The sequence below is a fragment of the Cibotium barometz genome, chromosome 31 (assembly GCF_041138505.1).
Source record: "Cibotium barometz isolate CiBa-2024 chromosome 31, ASM4113850v1, whole genome shotgun sequence".
NCBI classification, from domain to species: Eukaryota; Viridiplantae; Streptophyta; class Polypodiopsida; order Cyatheales; family Cibotiaceae; genus Cibotium; species Cibotium barometz.
This window is the reverse complement of record NC_141076.1, coordinates 49,325,264-49,345,426: the sequence shown is the minus strand read 5'-3', so window position 1 is coordinate 49,345,426 and position 20,163 is coordinate 49,325,264. Positions and strand designations below refer to the sequence as shown.

The 20,163-nt window shown below is 45.1% G+C and overlaps 1 protein-coding gene across 3 annotated transcripts in view; it reads left to right on the top strand.

Annotated features, from left to right (window-relative positions):
- The window catches only part of LOC147620974 (uncharacterized), a 30,507-nt gene extending 11,086 nt beyond the window's left edge, over nucleotides 1-19,421 (top strand). The window contains exons 2-4 of one of the 3 annotated variants that reach the window (XR_015270033.1): nucleotides 529-669; nucleotides 17,850-18,895; nucleotides 19,171-19,421. Coding sequence is in view for 1 of the 3 variants with exons in the window: in XM_086825265.1 (XP_086681391.1) it covers nucleotides 17,915-18,721 (807 nt within the window). In the remaining 2 variants the exon portion in view is untranslated. Of the gene's footprint in view, nucleotides 1-528; nucleotides 670-17,849; nucleotides 19,022-19,170 lie in introns of those variants that run through there. The other 2 variants (XR_015270032.1, XM_086825265.1) reach the window with 2 other exon arrangements.
- The last annotated feature ends 742 nt before the right edge of the window (nucleotides 19,422-20,163 follow it).

Genomic DNA, 20,163 nt, shown 5'->3' with positions numbered 1-20,163 from the left:
TACCAGTGTAACATGCAGTGGAAGTATTCGTAATTAAGGATCCTGTGACACAAGTCTCACACTGCCTTCTTTATCTTGAGTTTCATGAGTTTAGCAATCCACTTTTATCACTTTCAAACTTTAAGAGATTTAGAGAGAGAGATAGAATTGTACACCAGATTGGGTCCCGAATTGAAGGGCCCCCTCCTGTTGCTAGGAGTATTTGCTGTTATTACTTTGAAGAGAATGAATTTGGACTGTAGATAAGCTAAACGCAAGATCTTTGAAGACCAAGAGTCAGGCTGAACTGTACATGGATGTAGAAGCACCAATAATGACCGATCTCAAGCCTATGCACTCTTCCCAATGGAATGTAGGAAGGCTGCAAATCTGAGGCTGAGATATGAGCTGTTTGGGACTGTTTCTAGGCTATGTATGAATGCTGTAAATGAATGAATGCGTGCGTTTTACCTTCACCAAATGGTTGTAGAAAACGCAAGGTTCCTGAAAACGATGAAGAGATGAATGCTGAAAACTGGTTGTATGCAGAAAACGCAAGGTTCCTTGAAGGCTGAATACTGTGTACTGCTGCGTTTTACTGATGGAGGGCTGAATGCTGATACGTTGATGCTCCTATGGCTGTAGGATGAAACGCTTGCTCCAAAACGCTGAAGACTGAAGTGATCTATGGTATGTGGACTGAAACGCTGAAGCACCTAATGCTGATTACTGAGATAGATGAGATATGAATGCTATTGAAGGCTATTTATATGTACAAATGTTGGTCGGCTGGCAACTAATGCTGGCCAATTGTAGCATAAAGTGCTACACGACTTGCTATATGGATAAGTAAAGTAATGATAGTATTAAATGCTGAAAAAATGCTAAATAAATACTATAAAATATGGAAAAATTCCAGATAATGTTCTGAGGCTTCTGCAAAGGTCTAGATGGCTTAAATGCATATGGGATGAATGCTATGCAAAAATGCAGACATGTCCTGATGCAAACTCTAAGGCTTCTATGACATCTATATGCACGTACTGACTCACTAAGGTTGAGGAATTACCTACGTAGCTTGTGCCTGACATATCTTGTATTGAGGATTACAATGGGGTCACGGCGTACGACAAATATCGAATCCTAAAGGATTCTAATACTGGACAATGTTGCACTGATGATGAGCCATCTTGTCACCATGCACTATAGTGCAGAGTGCACGTGACAAGTCTGGCACTAGTCGACTGCTGTCCAAGCCCTCCTTATCCTGGCCGACTGCCTTTCCAGGTCATATAGGCTGCCGCCTAGTCTTATAGGGTGGCTAGGGCTACTAAGTACCCCTTGCAAGACTTGCCCATGGTTAGGGGCTGCCTTGGGGGTGGCCCCTACTACATGAAGTGCAATTAAATGCTTTAAATGCAGACTACTCCTATGGCTAACATCTACATGCACCTACATGATGAACACTTGCTGAATTCTCCACAGTGGGTTAAGAGGACTGACTTGACACTGACCTCTATGGTTGGGAGACTGACCTACGTACCTTGTGCCTGACATGTCCTGGATTGGGCTCACAAAGGGGTCACGGAATATGACAAAATATTCAAAACTTACCGGTCATGGAATACGACAAAATATTCTAACTGGTAAGTTTTGGTGGACTGTTTGCTACTGTCCAGCCCCTTCCTCTCTAACTTTTGAGAGAGGGCTGCTTGTTCCTCATATCTCGTTCCGTTGGAGATTGGTGGAGTGTTCAGATCATCAGTGGCACAAAGGCTTGCTTGCAGAGGTGTGCTATTGCCGTGGATATGGGTTCCCTCTTGGAGGAGGCATCTATCCTTGTTTCTCAAGCACAAGTAAGGTTCCCTCCTAGTGGACACGATCAGGCACATGCCACAATGCAACATACAGGATGGTGTCACTGCTACTCTTCTAGTGGAAAGGAGGTTCATTAGGCCAAGGATTGCAAGATCAAAGGTACAGCAGCCGAGGCCATGACCAAGTTCTCAAAGACGGGCAAGGTTCGTTTGGCCAAGGATTGCAAGACCAAAGGTACAGCCCAGGCCATGGCCAAGGTCTCAAAGACAGGCAATGATCATATATAGGATGATGACTCTGATACTTCTAGTGTCCCCAAAGCTGCAAAAGCCAGGGAGGACCTGGATGGTCAGCTTCTATAGTTATACAGATAGTTCTCCCCCATGTGCTTCCAACCAGAGGAGGCTTGTGGGTGGGAAAGGGGGCTGTTAGTAGCTCCATTTCTAGTGCATGGGATCCGTGAGTCGGAGTTCCAAGCATTAAAAATATCTAGCGAGACAAGTTCATTTTGGAGCTATGGACTAAATGTGTTCCATGTCTATTGCTTGATGTAGCAGAGATTATGGACTGGATGTGTTCTAAGTTCATTTTTCGAGGTTATTCGGACGTGATGTGTTCATAGTCCACTGTTGGGGGATAATGGGTGCAATGTCATCATCTTATTCTTGGAGTTCACTGCACACTTGTGTGGGAATTCAGAGCCAAGCAAAGTTCCTTGCTGTTCGTGGTGGCATTTTTGTTTCGCGGGTTGGCGGGTGTTTTTTTTTTTCCGAGGTATATCCGGTACTTTGCAATACTAGAGTGTCCATGCTTGCATCTTCATCAACATATCTTCTTCAAACTCTTGCACACTATGAGCTGCAGAGGGGGTGTTAGAAATTGTGCATCTCAGTGTATTTTGGGGAATGCCTATTTATGGGTTTTATGATTTATCCTATTTTTTCTTCCTTTTTAGTTGGTCGTGGGAAGTCGGCCAGCTCCCTTGCATCACTATATCCATCTAATCTATTTGACATGCACATGTTCTATATCATCTCTTGGTTGATATTGCCATTGTAAAAGCACATAACATGATGTTCATTGTTTGATGTCTCTCTCTCTACTTTGCTCTCCCTCTCTCCTATGTTTTACTTCCGCATTGTGCAAAGTTATCAATTTTCCTTTTTCCGCTTGCCATTTGGTACAATTCTTCTTGGCATGTCCAGTGTGGTGGCAAAAAAAACAATGGTTCTCTTTGAAGTACCGCTCCTTCTCATCCGACTGTAAGAATCCTCCTGTAAGGCTTTCCTTGATCTTTTATTCAGGGCTCTTCTTAGGTCCTCTTGTCTCTCCTGTTAGAAGTCATCTCCTGTCTAGTTTTATACACCAGGGCCTTTGTTGTGGGTGTGCCCGCCCTTATTAAGTTTGGTTATCATTTCCGCTGCGTATTCTGACATGGTATCAGAGCCCTAGGCTCTAGATAGGTCTTGGGATTTGTGTGAGCAAGAGGGGGACTGTTTTGTGGCTGATTGGTGGACTGTTTTGGGCTAATTGGGAAGAGAAGGTGCAAGAGGAAGGCGGGCTGATTTGCTGGACAGCCACTTGTTGCAGGTTTTAGTTCTTCTTTGTTCCCACCCACCCACCCTTTTCAGAGTACCGGGCTGTTTGTGATGCTACTTGTGAGGTGGTGAGGATGCAGAGGTTGCATTGCAGGTTTGGGCTTCCACTCGAGGAACCCATGGTCATCCAGAGGCACTTTGTTCGTGAACAGATCGTTGCTGATGACATCTTGCTAGAGTTCTGTTCGACGGAGGACAGTACGGTGGACCTCTTCACGAAGTCGCTCTCTTAGGATTTGCTCAGGCGGCACCCCAGCTCCCTGTGGTTGGTTTCACAGCCAGGAGCTGAGAGGGGGTGTTAGAAGTCATCTCCTGTCTAGTTTTATACACCAGGGCCTTTGTTGTGGGTGTGCCCGCCCTTATCAAGTTTGACTATCATTTCCGCTGCGTATTCTGACATCTCCTTCCGAGTGCTAGTCTGGCCCTTCTTCTTTTGGTCTTTGTTGTTGGGAGCCCCCTTACTTGCCTGTTGGCTAGACTCCTGGTTCTACTAGGTGGTCTGCGTCTGCTACTGAGGTTTGGGGATGACTGGAGCGGTTTTGGGCTTGCCTCCATTGAGCATCGTCTCATGGTTTTGCGCAAGAGTCAAAGCCTTGTCATTAGTCTGGGGTTCAAAATTTCGAACGGGGAACCGAATGTTGGGATCCAATCCCCGAACCAAATGCCACCACGAATAGCAAGAAACTTTGCTTGGCTACGAATTCCCACACAAGTATGCAGTGAACTCCAAGAATAGATGATGATCTGCTAGACACACCACGCCTATCATCCCCAACAATGCAGTGGACGGAAAACACATCACGTCCCAAAAGCCTCGAACAATGAACTCGGAATAGATCCAGTTCATAATCTCTGCTACACCAAAGATAACCATGTCCTGCCAGATGTCTAATGCTTGGAACTCCGAATCAAAGTTCCCATGCACCAGTAAGTGGAGCTGCAATCAGCCCCCCCTCTCTCGCCCACAAGCCTCCTCTGGCCAGAAGCACATGGGGGGAACTGTATGTATACTAGATAAGTACACCATCTTGGTCCTCTTGAACCAAAAGTGCCCTGGGAGCCCTAGATGTGTTACTAGAGGAATCAGTATCATTGTTGTTTGTCGTGTCTTTACCCTTTTTCTGAGACGAAGACTTGCCCTTGGTCTTGTCCTTTTTCTTGGACAAACAATCCTTGGACAGATCTCCTCTCTTCCCACAAGAGAAGCAACGACTCCGATCTTTCTTCTGAACTGTAGAAAGTGCCTTATCAGATTTATTGAGAGACACCTTCATGGGTTTGTTTAACTTGTCATCCTTGTTCGTAAGGGGGGAGCCATATCCATGGCAACAAAGAACACAAATCTCAGCTCTCTAAAACTCCTCTCGAGTGCTTTCCAACGAAGCAAGGCACCAGGACCAATCAGCCCCCTCTCAAATCTGAGAGAAAGAGGCTGGACAGCACCATTCCTAGAACCACCAGGAACCTCCTACCGGAAGGGCAAGGACTCGTGGAGGAAGAGGAAGATGTAGTGCCACTTGTTTGGCAACACCTCATGCAAGAAACTCACCACCAATAGATGCTGAAGCAGAAAATGCAGCCACAACTCTACAACCTACCTCTGTAGAACCAAACGCAGCCTAGAAGGCTGGCCGACAAGAAGAAGATGGTGGCTGGACCAGAAAAACTCACCACCAATAGATGCTGAAGCAGAAAACGCAGCCAAAGCTCCACAACCTACCTCTGTAGAACAAAACGCAGCCTAGAAGGCTGGCTGACAGCAAGAAGATGGTGGCTGGACCAGAAAACACAGCTGGGTGGTGAAACACAGCCACTGTAGGAGACTGATTTGCAGCTAGGAGAAGCGATGGAAGCAAACACACAACATAAAAGAATGCATAGTGTTGGAGCAGCTTGAACCTAAGCGAATGATACCATGTTGGAGAATGCACAGGCGGAAGCATTGTTGGGTTTTATGCTGTGTATGCACCCAGAGGAGTGCTAGTGATCATCAGTAGATTACTGGGGCACTTTTTACTTCAGTTAGTGGAGGTTTTTTCCCCCAGTTTAGTTCAGTTTCACTTATATGCAGTTTATAAGTGTTTTGGTCCACCCGGCACATTTTATGGCCGGACATGTGAACACTTATCTTTAGGGTCACTATTATGTGGCTATTGTACTTCACTTTTGATTATCAAGCAATAGACTGAAGTCGTGTTCTCTCTCTGTTGGTTTTCCACGCCTGCTTGAGCTCCTGTAAACCCTAACCCTAACACCCATTGCCTTCAAGCATAAACTGAACAAGAGAGAGCGTAGAGAGAGCTTGTGGACAAGATCACCTTTTATAATAGCAAACAACTTTACAATGGCAATAGCCAACAGAAGTGTTGAACAATGTGCAAGGGATTGGATGGATGAACAAGTGATGAGGTAGGCCCTTTATATAGGGAGGCCAAAAGCTGGCCGACTAGCCCAAGACCCATAAATCATGTGAAAAATAGATAAAAGCCCATAAAATAGGCACTGCCCAAATACATTGAGATGCACACTGACCCCCCCCCTTCCCCGAAGATAACCATGTCCTGCCAGATGTCTAATGCTTGGAACTCCGAATCAAGGTTCCCATGCACCAGTAAGTGGAGTTGCAATCAGCCCCCTCTCTCGCCCACAAGCCTCCTCTGGCTAGAAGCACATGGGAGAAACTGTCTGTATACTAGAGAAGTACACCATCTTGGTCCTCCCGAGCCAGAACTGCCTTGGGAGCCCTAGATGTGTTACTAGAGGAATCAATATCATTGTTGTTTGTCGTGTCTTTACCCAGAGACGAAGACTTGCCCTTGGTCTTGTCCTTCTTCTTGGACAAACAATCCTTGGACAGATGTCCTCTCTTCCCACAAGAGAAGCAACGACTTCGATCTTTCTTTTGAATTGTAGAAAGTGCCTTATCAAAACTATTGAGAGACACCTTCATGGGTTTGCTCAACTTGTCATCCTTGTTCGTAAGGGGGGACCCATATCAACAGCAACAAAGAACACAAATCTCAGCTCTCTAAAACTCTTCTCGAGTTCTTTCCAACGAAGCAAGGCACTAGGACCAATCAGCCCCCTCTCAAATCTGAGAAAGAAAGAGGTTGGACAGCAGCAAAACAGTCCTAGAACCACCGGGAACCTCCTACCGGAAGGGCAAATGTCATGACCCTATGAAATGGGTGTAGCATAAGTGTGAGCATGGTGGTCGGCGAGCAAGATAAATATTTAAAGGTTCATATTTGGGGCTAAGGTTTATTGACCCATGTGTGGACAACCCCAAGTGTGAAGGGGGACCAAGGAATTAAAATTCAAAAGGTTTTATAACCTTGGGTGGCCCCTAGGAAGGTTTTAAAAACCTTGAGTGGCCCCTAGGCTATTTATGGGGGGGGGTGCGGGGGGGCTACTCTACTTTTGGAGTACACGCCTCTCTCTCTATCTCTTGCTTTTGGGAAAAGGGGCTGGCGGGTAGCGCTGAATTCAAGCTTGGAAAAAACAACTACAAGGGCCTCTACGCTGCTGGTCACAAGTTGCTTCTTGGAAGGGGATACAGTCGGCGGGCTGTGTTGTAGAGTGCAGAGGCACAGCCTAGTACTTATTTATGCCTGTTTCTTGGGATGTGAAAGTTGGCTGCTGTGCTGCGCTATAGGGCAGAGACACAGGCCTACTTTTCTCTCTCTTTGGCTCTTGGAGGATTGGTTGGTTGCTATGTGGCTGAATGTGCAGGCGCCTACAGGATCTTCCTCTTTTCTCTCCTTTGCTTTTGGCAAGAAGTTGACTATGTTGAGAAGCGTGGAGTGTTAGAGGGGAACACAAGGCTAGACAGCAAGTTCCCTCACAGGTTCTCTCTCCCAGCTGCAAGACAAGAGGGCAGGACAGTACGGGGCTTTTCCTCGCGTCTTTTCTCTCTTGTGAAAAGCGACATAAAGACTGTAAGTTTCTCTCTCTCTTTGTGAGCAGGTGGGACTGCAGGAGGTGTCTTATTGAGTCTCTCTTTTCAGTGGCTCCTCATGACTGTTCCGGAGTTGCTCTCTCTGGCCCTTTGTGAGAGGAAGGGTTCGGCAGTTCAGAGGGTGGAAACAGGACAAGATTGTGGACTAATTTGGAAGAGTTTTGTGGACTGTTTTCATGGCTGAGTTTGTGGCTATGTGCATGGTTTAGTCAAGTGCATATTCAAGGCCTCATGGATGTAGTGACTTAGCAGATTAGAGGAGATAACAGTGTGGTGTTCTTGGGACACAAAGCTATGTGAAACCTCTATGCTAAGAGGTCCAGAGGATTGGCAGATCGGACTTGCAGACATACGAGCCATGAATGGCCATGTTGTAATCATTTAAAACTTTTCCATTGAAATTGAATAAAGAAATACGGAAAGGGGCGCCAAGCTTTGGGGCCAACAGGTATCGTTCTCTTTCTTGTGTTGGAGCACTCTAGCTCCTGTTTATTTGTATATTGGTTGGACTACAATTGGATTGGGTGCCTGCTAGTCTACCGCACTTTGGTTTTTACCAGAGGCCGGTTTCAGCAGGGACTTGTGGAGGAAGAGGAAGATGTAGTGCCACTTGTCTGGCAACACCTCATGCAAGAAACTCACCACCAATAGATACTGAAGTAGAAAACGCAGCCACAGCTCTACAACCTACCTCTGTAGAACAAAACGCAGCCTAGAAGGCTGGCCAACAGCAAGAAGATGGTGGCTGGACCAGAAAAACTCACCACCAATAGATGCTGAAGCAGAAAACACAGCCACAGCTCCAAACCTACCTCTGTAGAACAAAATGCAGCCTAGAAGGCTGGCCGACAGCCAGAAGATGGTGGCTGGACCAGAAAACACAGCCGGGTAGTGAAACACAGCCACTGTAGGAGACTGATTTGCAGCTAGGAGAAGCGATGGAAGCAAATGCACAACACAGAAGAATGCTGAGTGTTGGAGCAGCCTGAACCTAAGCGAATGATACCATGTTGGAGAATACATAGGCGGAAGCATAAACTGAACAAGAGAGAGAGTAGAGAGAGCTTGTAGACAAGATCACCTTTTATAATAGCAAACAGCTTTATAATGGCAATAGCCAGCAAAAGTGTTGAACAATGTGCAAGATGGATGAACAAGTGATGAGGGAGGCCAAAAGCTGGCCGATTGCATGATACAGCTGGCCGACTAGCCCAAGACCCATAAATCATGTGAAAAATAGATAAAAGCCCATAAAATAGGCACTGCCCAAATACATTGAGATGCACAAATTCTAACACTAGGACCGTGTGAAACAATGAAGCCTTTCTTTAAACCTGAGTTTAGTGAGTCTTTAGCAATCCTTTAAAACAACATACATGAATCTAAAAGAGATGTAGTAGAGACGACACCAGATGGGGTCCCGAATTAGTAATTACCCCACTGAAAGCCCCCCCCCTTCCCTTGCAAGCAGGAGTATTTGCTTTGTTTCTTCTTCTAGAGAACTAAATACGAGCTGAACTGTGTCCACAAGACTGAGCGGACAAACTGATTGACTGACCGCCAAACGCAAGGACAAAGCGACCAAACGTTGGGAAGAACTGTGCATAAGCTGTAGGCGACTGTGAAGCTATCTTTGAAAAAGGCAATCATGCTCATCATTTTAAGGCATTCAGTCTAGCTAAGACTGGGTCATGATTTTAGGCTTAGACTAGGCTACACTCCTTTTCCTAAAGGCAGCCTATGGCTATAGAATCTGTACTATACGAATATACTGAATACTTAGATCTCTCTCTGTCTCTTCTCTCTCTTCTGCTTTTGTTTCTGTGTCAGCATGTTCTAGGATGTGTTTAGGGCTGAAAGAAGACTCCCAGAGCTTCCACATGTAACACCATTGCTTTCACACGTGATTGGTGGGCTGGATATGCTGGCCAGTAGGCCATCTCTTAGGCTGGCCGTGCTGGCCATTCTGAGCCAAGGGCTGTTCTACAGTCTACTACTGGCAGATTGGGCCTCCTGCCTCCTTGGGGTTGCCGGCTGAGCACTAAAGCCAATGTTTGGCCCATTTGATGGCCCATGGGCTGCCCTAAGAGCAAGGCCATTATGGCCAGCCACATGCTTTTGCTATATGCATCTATATGCTAGGATGACCTATAGGCACCCTTCTTCAAGTGGGTTAAGGGACAAACATTGACACCTAAGGGTTGGAAAAGATGTATGTAGCTCGTGCCTGACATGTCCTTGGACTAGGGCTCACAATGGGGTCACGGCGTACAAAAAATAAATCCCTAAAAAGGTTCTAATGCTGAACAAATGTAGCTCTAATGATGAGCTAGTGTGTCACATAGCATCTCATTGCATGGGTGCATGTGACATATTCCAAAAAGATATAGTCATACTTGCCAATCAAGGGCTTCATCATCATTCGGTTAATCATGGTTGGTGTGTTGGTCAAGACAAAGAGCATGGCCTTTGTCGGCTTATTCAAAGCTTTGTGATCGACGCATAAGTGTGCCGAATGGTCCTTGACAAAAAGAATTGGGGCTGCAAAGGGTGACACCCTTGGGCAGATGAAGCCCGACCCAAGAAACTCCTCTAGTAGGCGGTCTAGTTCTGCCTCCATAGTTTTTACTAAAATGGTGGGAACTTACCTGGGTTCTGAGCATGGCATAGGTCAGCCTTATGATCTTCTAGATGAGAGGGCAGGAGTCGAGGAGGGAGGTTATCCCCAAGGAACAGCTTGTGGAATTGTCACATTTTGGGGTACTTTTACTTCTTAATACAACAGAGAAGCCGGTGTGTTATCCTCACAAGAACGGTAGGTAAGAGAGAAGTAGAGAGATATAGAGTGTTGCATGGTACACCACATGGGGTCCCAAATACCCATTGAAGGGCCCCCTCTCCGAAGAAAGTATTTACTTGTATCGGCGGTGAGTAATGAATGAATATAAACAGGACTGTTGCTGCCCAAAACAGTAGCTGAAAAGACCTTGCGTTTTACCTCGGACGGAGGTACATGCGCAGGAGAAGCTCGGGCTGTATTCTACTGAAAACATGCTGTCACCATGTGGTCCATCTCCACTTCCATAGAGCGGCCAGATTTGTGCCATGTTCACATGGGGCCAGGCCAGTGTCCCATGTGAAAGGGCCAGTTTTACGGTGTCACATGAACGGGAGTCAGATCAGTGCCACCTGTGTGTGACCAGTGCTGCGTCACATGGACGGGAACCAGTTTCGTGTCACCCGTGTGTGATTTGCTTCGTGTTGTATGGACAGGAGCCTGTTGATGCCACCCGTGTATGGCCAGGATGGTGTCTTACCTATGGGACTATCACTCCATAGGAAGACCAGGACATATTTATATTTGTCGCGCCAGTGTTATGCCCGACGGGAACCTCTTGTACAAGTTTTATGGAAGGGAAATTTCGTCCATTATTTGTATATATGCATTTATGCCTGCATGCATAAATTTGTTTTTGCATGACTTGTTTGCGTGTCTGCCTGTTATGCCGTGCCAGTACACTAGATGGGGACGACCCCAGTGTACCGTGGAATGCTGTGTGCTGACTTGGTGGTGTGGCGTGTGAACAGGTGGTAAGTATTTGCATTTTGGCCTTTTTTAAAAGGTAAAATCCAAAACTATGGTTAACTTTAATGTTTATAATCTAATGTGTTCACACACATTTTAAAAAGGAATTGGACATTTCCTTTTGATGGTGCCCATAGTATTAAATTGGTATAAAGGCTTTATAATCTTTAAAAAAGGTATTGCATGAAAGTTTGGTATTTTATTCCCCACGTGGGTGGTGGTTGGATATTTTTCTCTCCATCGCTTGCAGTCCCTCTCTCTCCATCGCCTGGTACTCTCTCCTGCAATCTGACTCGCGTGCTACCCACCTGAATGGTACCTGCTGCCCGAGTACTGTACGGCTACTGTACCTGCCTTCCACCTGCACACGTGAGCTGTACTGTTGCTGAAACCTGTACATGCCTGCTCTGAACCGGCCTGTACTTGCTTCCCATGTGCTGAATCTGCAAATATAGTATCTAATGTACCTACTGCAAGTACAGAATCTGAATACTACCTGGTTGGTTGTACCTGCACACGTGTGAAGCATCTAATGTACCTGTTGCAAGTACAGAATTTGAATACTACTTGGCTAGATGTACCTGCACATGTGTGAAGTACTTGATGTACATGTTGCAAGTACAATACTTGAATACTATCTAGCTGGTTGTACTTGCACACGTGTAAAGTACTTGATGTAGCTATTGCAAGTACAGTACCTAATAGTACTTGGTTGGTTGTACCTGCACACGTGTGAAGTACCTGATGTGCCTGATTGTACTTGCTGTAAATTGTACCTGTTATACCGGAATTGTACTCATTGTACCAGGTGCCCTCATGTTTTTCTCATTTGTGTAATTCTGAAATTTGTTAATTTAAATTCAGAGAATTCTTTAAGTTGTGTAGTGCAGAAGCAAAGCAAGAATATGTTGACCATGCTCAGGAATGTTCTTCCTGGTGTGGTCAATATATTTCCCTGTGTGGTGTTGTTAACCGCGCTCTCAAAGCTTCCGAGATCCAGTGAAGGTTTGACTCACCAAGGAATTTGGGAGCAAAGCTCATTGGGGAGAACTAGGCCATGCTCCCTCCGCGGTGTACCCCTTGGCCAGCGTTAGTACGGGCGTGCCTGTTGGTGCACGGTCCCGAAAGACCAGTGAAAGGCAGGTGTCCATTGAGTGAAGGTGGGAATGAGCCTATGATTTGGGGCTACTCCGACCAACACCTTTTCATCGACTTGAACAAGTTTATTTGGTTGTTTTCACTTCCTTGTGGAGACATCTTGCCTGTCAGGCCCGTGACACTTGTACAAATATAAATACTCCAAGAAATACAAAACGTATTGAGGGGGGGGGGGGGGGGGGGGAGGGGCGGCCCTTTCCGGCCCCAGTGCTGGTGTCATTTGTATTTTCAGTATTTCTTTTGTCATACAAAAGGACACACTTCTCGAGAGTGTCCTGAGAAGACTACCGCTCCAAAGACCGCCGCCTCAGCCTCCACAGCTTCCATGGTAAGCCCAACTCGCAAGCATACTTTCCAGATTAATCGGAATGTGTCAAACGCCCCAGTGACCATTAAGTGTGAGCCAGGAATTCTGAACTTTCCGCTTATAAGCCACTTACAGGCTAAACGAGCAATCAAGAAAGGCGCACATTGTGCGATGATATACATCCAGAATGCCTAGACGGTGGCCAGTGCTTCCGAGAAGTATTTAGCTCTCCATGAAAAGTTCTAGAAGATTTTTCTTTGAGACAATCTCCCTTCCCAGCTCCCCTCATCCAAGCCAGAGGACCACAAGATTGATCTCCTCCCAGGCTCGGAACCGTCCATTGTTGGGGATAGAGATCCCAGGACTACGAGCCTCTTCTGGAGGGCTTTATTTGATAACATGGGCACTAAACTTGAGTTTTCATCAGCTTATCATCCCCAAACGGATGGCCAAAGTGAAGCTGCAAATTCAGCCGTGTTGGATTTGTTGAAGTGTTATGTGGCAGATCAAAAGACTGCATGGGAGAAGTATCTTCCACTTGTAGAGTTTGCCTACAACAACACAGTTCATCCCTCCACTGGAAAGGCCCCGTTTGAGATTATTTATGGCAGAGTGATCTTGCCACCCATCCTTCGTACAAAGGATGAGATTTTTGCAGCTGATGAGTATGTGCGTGACTTGGATGTAGCCTTTGCTCAGGTGCGAACAGCCATTGCAAGGTCACAAGATAAGCATAAAAGGGCTGCTGACAAGCATAGAAGAGACATGCAAGTCAAGGAAGGTGATTGGGTATTACTGAAATTTGAGAAAGCTAGGCTTCGGAAGAGACCAAGAGAAGAGGGATCATATCCAAAGCTTTCTACTCGATATTATGGACCCTTCCAAGTGATTGACAAGATCAATGAAGTGTCCTTCAGGTTACCCAGCCATTGGAAGATTCACAATGCTTTTCATGTGAGTCTTTTGCGGAAGTATGTGGGACCAGATCGAGAGGAGCCTGTCACAGAAGATCCGCCAGAAGTTGATGAGCTTGAGGAGATCCCTCAGCCAGAGCAGATTGTATTTCACAAGGAGAGAAAGTTACCACATGGGAAGCTTTCCAGGAGATACCTTGTGAAATTTAAAAATTATTTACCAATTGATGCAAAGTGGGTAGATGAGGATTATTTTGCTGACTACCCTCAGCTTCTACAGGCATATCTTGAGGCTTTTCAGTTGAGGTCAACTGTTTAGAAGCCGCTCCCGATAGGAGACCTATAGATCAGAAGACAATGTACACATATTTAGAACATTTAATTTAACTGTTAATAAACAATGGAAACAACATCAGCAACACAAATACTAGAAATATTGAAAATACAAATGACACCAGCACTGGGGCCGGAAAGGGCCGGCCCTCCCCTCAATACTTTTTGTATTTCTTGGAGTATTTATATTTGTACAAGTGTCACGGGCCTGACAGGCCAGATTTCTCCACAAGGGAGTGAAAACAACCAAATAAACTGGTTCAAGTCGATGAAGAGGTGTTGGTTGGAGTAGCCCCAAATTGCAGGCTCATTCCCACCTTCACTGGGTGGACACATGCCTTTCACTGGTCTTCCGGGACCATGCACCAACAGGCACGCCCGTACTAACGCAGGCCAAGGGGTACACCGCGGAGGGAGCATGGCCTCGTTCTCCCCAATGAGCTTTGCTCCCAAATTCACTGGTGAGTCAAACCTTCACTGGCTCTCGGAAGCTCTAAGAGCGCGGTTAACAACACCACACAGGGAAATATACTGACCACACCAGGAAGAACATTCCTGAGCATGGTCAGCATATACATGCTTTGCTCCTGCACTACACAACTTAAAGAATTGTCTGAATTTAAATTAACAAATTTCAGAATTACACAAATGAGAAAAACATGAGGGCACCTGATACAATGAGTACAATTCCGGTACAGCAGGTACAATTTGCAGCAAGTACAATCAGGCACATCAGGTACTTCACACGTGCAGGTACAACCAGCCAGGTACTATTCAGGTATTGTACTTGCAACAGGTACATCAGGTACTTCACACGTGTGCAGGTACAACCAGCCAGGTAGTATTCAAGTATTGTACTTGCAACAGGTACATCAGGTACTTCACACGTGTGCAGGTACATCCAGCTAGGTAGTATTCAGATTCTGTGCTTGCAGCACCTTTTCGTGCTTTTATTTGGGTGCCTCCTGATGGCTGCCCATGGGCACCTCTCCCTGGCTGCAAAAAATTGCAGGCTTGGCCTCCAAACAGCCCACAGTCCCACACCTCCAAGATCCCACTTTTCCCCATCAAATTCCCCTAGTGAAGTGATTCACATCTGTGAATGCCACATGCTTGCTTGTTGCAGCTAGTATCCTGGCAAGATAAGCGGCAGGATATGGCCTGTTTTGGCAGCCTAAATGGTGTCCGTGGATGTGCCCAGGACGTGCGCCCATGGATGGGACACCTTTGGGGCTTGGTTTGGACACAAAATATGATTTTTTGGACATTGTTTTATGGAAACCGACTTGAACACTACTTCTCCACTTCAACTTGTAGCCTTTAAAAGGAGGCACTAGGCACTTCAGTACGCATCCATATGCTTGAGTCTGCAAGATCGGCAGCAAGGGCACTCAACATGAGGTACTTCTCTTGTGCGTTAGCAACAAGACACCTGACAATAGTCAAAGTGTTCTAGTCACCATGTACATCTCTTCACACTGCCAGTGGGTTACAATGCTGGTGCCCAATGAGCTCGACCAAATGGTGCGGGACATGCATGACATGATCGACTCACCCTTGCTATTCACCAGCGATTCGTCCCTGGACAAGGGCTTACATAATGCTTGGTAACCAACCTCAAGCCTACATTTGTTGTGTATAGTAATGTCCATGTGGCATCCCAAGCATGGGATGCACGTGTTAGTCAGACAACAAGGCTGGATAGTTGGTGAAGAAGTCTTCGTCAAGCTAAACAGCTTCATGTTTCCCTTGAAGTTGATCTTGAAATTTTGGTGAGGTATCGACGCTTTTGATGTGGCTGGAGTCATGTTTGAAGCGATGGAGGACAATATGTTCTGGAAGTAATAGCTCTACCTCATCAATCACGTTTGGTTCGAGCTCATCCGGAACCTCCAAAGGATTGGACTAGCAAAAGGTTTAAGCCAACTAACATGAAGCATGTTACGCATGGTCCAGCTAGGCGGAAGGCCAACCTTCATTGAGACGTCATTAATTTTCTTCAGAATAGGAAAGGGACCAAAGCTTTTCTAATGGCAACTTTGGGCAATGCTTGCCCACTTGTTTCAACCATTGCATCTTAATCTAGAGATGCATCATAATCTAGAGACATACCCAATTCCCTTGACAAAACTTGATGTTTCTACAGTGCTTATTAGCCTACCTAGTATAGGCCTCTTGCGTTTTGGCCAGACGATTTTTGACTGCCTCAAGAATGTCGTTCGATGATCCGGTGGGCTTTGGGCATTTGGTGTCACGCATACACCTACTGTACTAGGATGCCACGTGGACTTTCTGCTTAACCCTTTGTGCTTAGCCAGTACACTTAGGACACCATTTTGATGGGCATTGCACGCCTAAAGGTAAAAATTAGAGGCTGTATATGGGTAGTTTGGAACAGTTTTGACAGCCCTATACGTGCTGCCCAGGACATGCATCAATGGTTGGGACAAGTATTGGGCACAATATGAACCCATTTTATGATGTTTTATGGCATTTTCCACACCAAGGAAGCATTTAGTTTATGCACAAGATACAAGAGTTGGATCGGATTTATGGTCTGCAATCATTGTAATTATTCATTCATTCAATAATATACAGCAAGAGTAGGTTAGGTAAAGAGTCTTTCTCTTCTCCTTTTCTCTACTCATCATTGCGCATGAATTAGCGTTAATCTTTATTGCGTAGCGCTAATCATCATTCATTACGCTTCTGCATAGTTAGCCTGTTGCATCCGCCTACAGTTGGACATCAGGCTGCAACCCTTTTATTTCACCAGATCTCAGCATAAAACATGCCTTTAAAGTGTCCTATGTCCTGTGCACTTTAAACAAATAGGGTAAACCACTTTATTCTTCTATATTAGGGTGGTAATCTGTCAATAAAGTAGTTTTTTTTAAAGGGAGGTAGAGGAGGGAGAAGGGTGTGGGGGGGGGGATTTACTTGTTCATAACTAGCCCTTGACCAGAAAGTCGGCAGTTTTTTGGGTTTAACATTGTCCACCTTGCGAAGACATAGTGGAAATCTGGGCGCCTAGTGAACAGCTGGGTGTTCTTTCACTTTTCCTTTTATTTCAAGCTTCTTTTATATATAAAAAGTATTTTAGGCAAAAAAATATATCAATTCAACCATTAATCTTTGCACAAACATGTTAATGATGCATTGTAGGGCTCGTTAGAAAGCTTAGGATTTCATTTTTGCTTTTGGTAGCATTAGCATTAGATTAATCATTCAGGAGTAATTAGAGAATCAAAGTGCAAAAAACTACCATTTTTTATTGAATCACGTGATCATAGTCAAGGAGCACGTGATCCCAGTCAGAAATCACATGAGATTCTTGGGTGTCTTCCATGAATTCCTCAATTTAGTGGAGTGAATGTGCCCAAAGCTAATTTAAAGAGAATATTTGGTCTTAAAGAGAGATGATGGGCATTTAAGGAACAAGCAGCACGTTCATTCTTTGCTCCATTGTTTCCGAGCCCACTGTAACGCTATGGGCGTGTAAATGCTAGCATGGCACAACAACAAATTGATAAAATTGTGCACCACACTAAGGGCCAGAATGATGGGGCAAACAACCCGAACACCACCACCCCCCCCCCCCCCCCCCCCCCTCTCCAAAAAAAAACAAAAAAATGGATTTATATCCCTAAAGGAGCTTGCTCCAAATACAAGATGACAGGTGCCCGGGAATCCTCATAATGTGCACCTAATTCTCCAAATTCTCACAGACACCATGTGCACACACGTACATGGCTGGAATCCACACAGGTACCGTGGACACTGGATATTGCCCAACCCTTTCTCAAGACTCGATAACCACTCTGGCACCATCCAAGAACCTTGTTGGGCATCCGCACTGCAGTATAAAAGTATCAATCCCCTTCGGGCATCTGCACCGAAGCCTCTCTCACAGCCACTTCCGTGTTCTCCCACTTACAGCTCCACAGCCCTTTCTTCTCCCTTTACAATGGGTCTGTCCTATTCCCAGTCTGCCCCCCCGTCATGAAAGTGCATTCTAACCAGGGCTGATGCATGTGACTTGCATTTAGTGTTTCAAGATTGGCAGTACCAAGGTATTCTTGGGTTTCAGTGTAGAGAGATTTTTCTTTCCATGTGAACCTTTGAAATGGTTAGGGTCGAGTGTGTGCATGTGTGTTTGCTCTCATGTTTTTTTGTTGTTTTACTTTTTTCACTCTAGGCTAAATTTCGCTGGAATTGAAGCTACCATGGCAACTTGAAGACACATTCAGCCTTCAGAACCACATGGGAGATGAGTTTGATGTTTGCCGTCATGGATCAACCTTTGGAAGAGAAGAAAGGCAACTGCTGAGGATAGTTATGAAAGAAACCGATGATCCTTTAATGATCTTTCCGGACTCGGTAAACTACTTTGTGCCTCCTTACCTCAAGCATCTGGAGCTTGACAAGTTTGGAGTTTCTCAGTTTCTCAAGTACACGTCCCATGATCATCCAAATCTGACAGCATCGCAAAAGCTCTTTGCGCAGCGACTGCAGGATGTGCTGCTCAACCGGCTTGATTCTTCCAGCAAATTTGATATGTATCTTCATGACCTTGTAGACTATATTATTACAGAGTGCCAGCTAAATGATGGCTTGAACCTCTACACAAGGGTTTCAAAGCTCTCTTTAAGAGCTGGGGGGCAAAATTACATGATTATCTCTAATAGAGAAGGGAGAAATAGTGAAGGAATAGTTTGGATCCTTCAAGAATGCATCCACAAGTTTGACACAAGGTATAAGAAAGGTGACATTCAACTAGCTGCATCTCTAATTGGGGCTTGCCAGGCCAACCTTCTCCAGACAGGAGGAGAACTGAAGGTGAAAACCTTCTATGGTTTGAAGGTGCTAGGTGAGGAGTTTTTCTTCTGCAGAATAGATTTTGAGGCAGAATACTTTAAACAGATTCTGACCAAAGCACCAGCCCATGATATCATTGTATACCGATATCCACAGAGCAAGGGACTCAGGATCTCGAAACCAGAGGACAGAAAAAAACTGTTGTATTTCATGTATAGACTCAGAGAGTATGCACTCTATTCAACACGCTAACTTAAGGTCTGCTCTCTATGAACTATCATCTCACAGCTTGCGGTGACTCAGCAAATACCTTTTTACTTCATACAGAAAAGTTTCAAGGTCCAGACTCTTTCCTCTATTTGGAATGGGTTCAGAGCAGGTCGAGGTGAGCAGAGGACAGTTGTACCACTTTTCGGAGTATTGGGGGTAACTCTCCCCCCCCCTCTCTCTCTCTCTCTCTCTCTCTCTCCCCCCCCCAACCCCCCTTCCCTTCTTCTATCTCCATGTCGTTGTTCTCATACTAATGTTCATGCAGATACATTTGTTGTATCACCTTGGTCTCATAACCCTTGTGCTTTTGTAATGTGTTAATGTATTTTCTTTCTTTGTCCCCTTCTCTTTGAGATACTCGGATCATTTTGCATTATCACCTTCCTTGGTTGACTCTTGACTCCTTGACTATTGTCTGGCTTGTTTTTTAGGGGGACAAAAGGTTTTAGTACTGATTGGAGAGTTTATCTATGACCAACAAAGATCACTTAATTCCTAGAGCAAGCTCTGTGGTTTTGCACCATAGTCAATTCAAAGTATGAACACGAGTCATCAGATGAATAAGAGGATGTGCTCATTAGTGCCAGCCTATATCATGTCTATTTCTTACGTAGATATTTGACAGTATGGTATTGACATTTCATTGTGGACATTCTGCTAAATATTATCTAAGTTCAGTGATATTTGAATTGATTGAAGCAATTCATTACCTAGTTATTTCTCTTAATAGTTGTGATTGGCTTGCCTTGTAAAGAGAGAAATAGGGATATTTTAGTTTAGTTTAGTTCCCGTCCCTGGCCTATTCTTTTTCTTTCTTTGCCAGCGGTGTGAGAAGTGCGAATGAGAATATATTACCGTTGTCATTGTAATATATTACATGACAAGATTATGTAGAATAATTGTGGCGCTCTCAAGAAGGAGGTGTCCCCCACCTCTTCTTTAACTTCTTCGTTGTCTGTCGTCACTAGTTATACAAACGTCCATCCATAAGGGAGGGATTCCAGACCACCTTGTGTTCATAGTCTTCAACAGACCATTGTGTCCCAGTAGAATAGATATCTACCATGATAGGCCATTGCGAGTCATGGTAAGGAAGAGAGATACATGCACACCAATACATGACAATAGAGATGGTAATTCACCTCGGATAGGAAGATCTGAAGGATCCTTTTGATCTGAATTCAAATACGGGCTTCCCTTGCAACCATGCATTCAATGCCAAGTAACTATCGAAAGGTTTGACACCTTGTCTCATTTTCGCTTTTGAAGAGCATTGCATTTTTGAAAATCCATTGAGTGTTAAAACGGACCATTGTATTGATGATCATCTCTACTTCACTCAAGTAGAAGTTGGTGCCATCTCCACTTCTTGTTGAAGCAAAGACACACCAAATGTGACAACTGCGAGTATGTAGGGAAGAGCT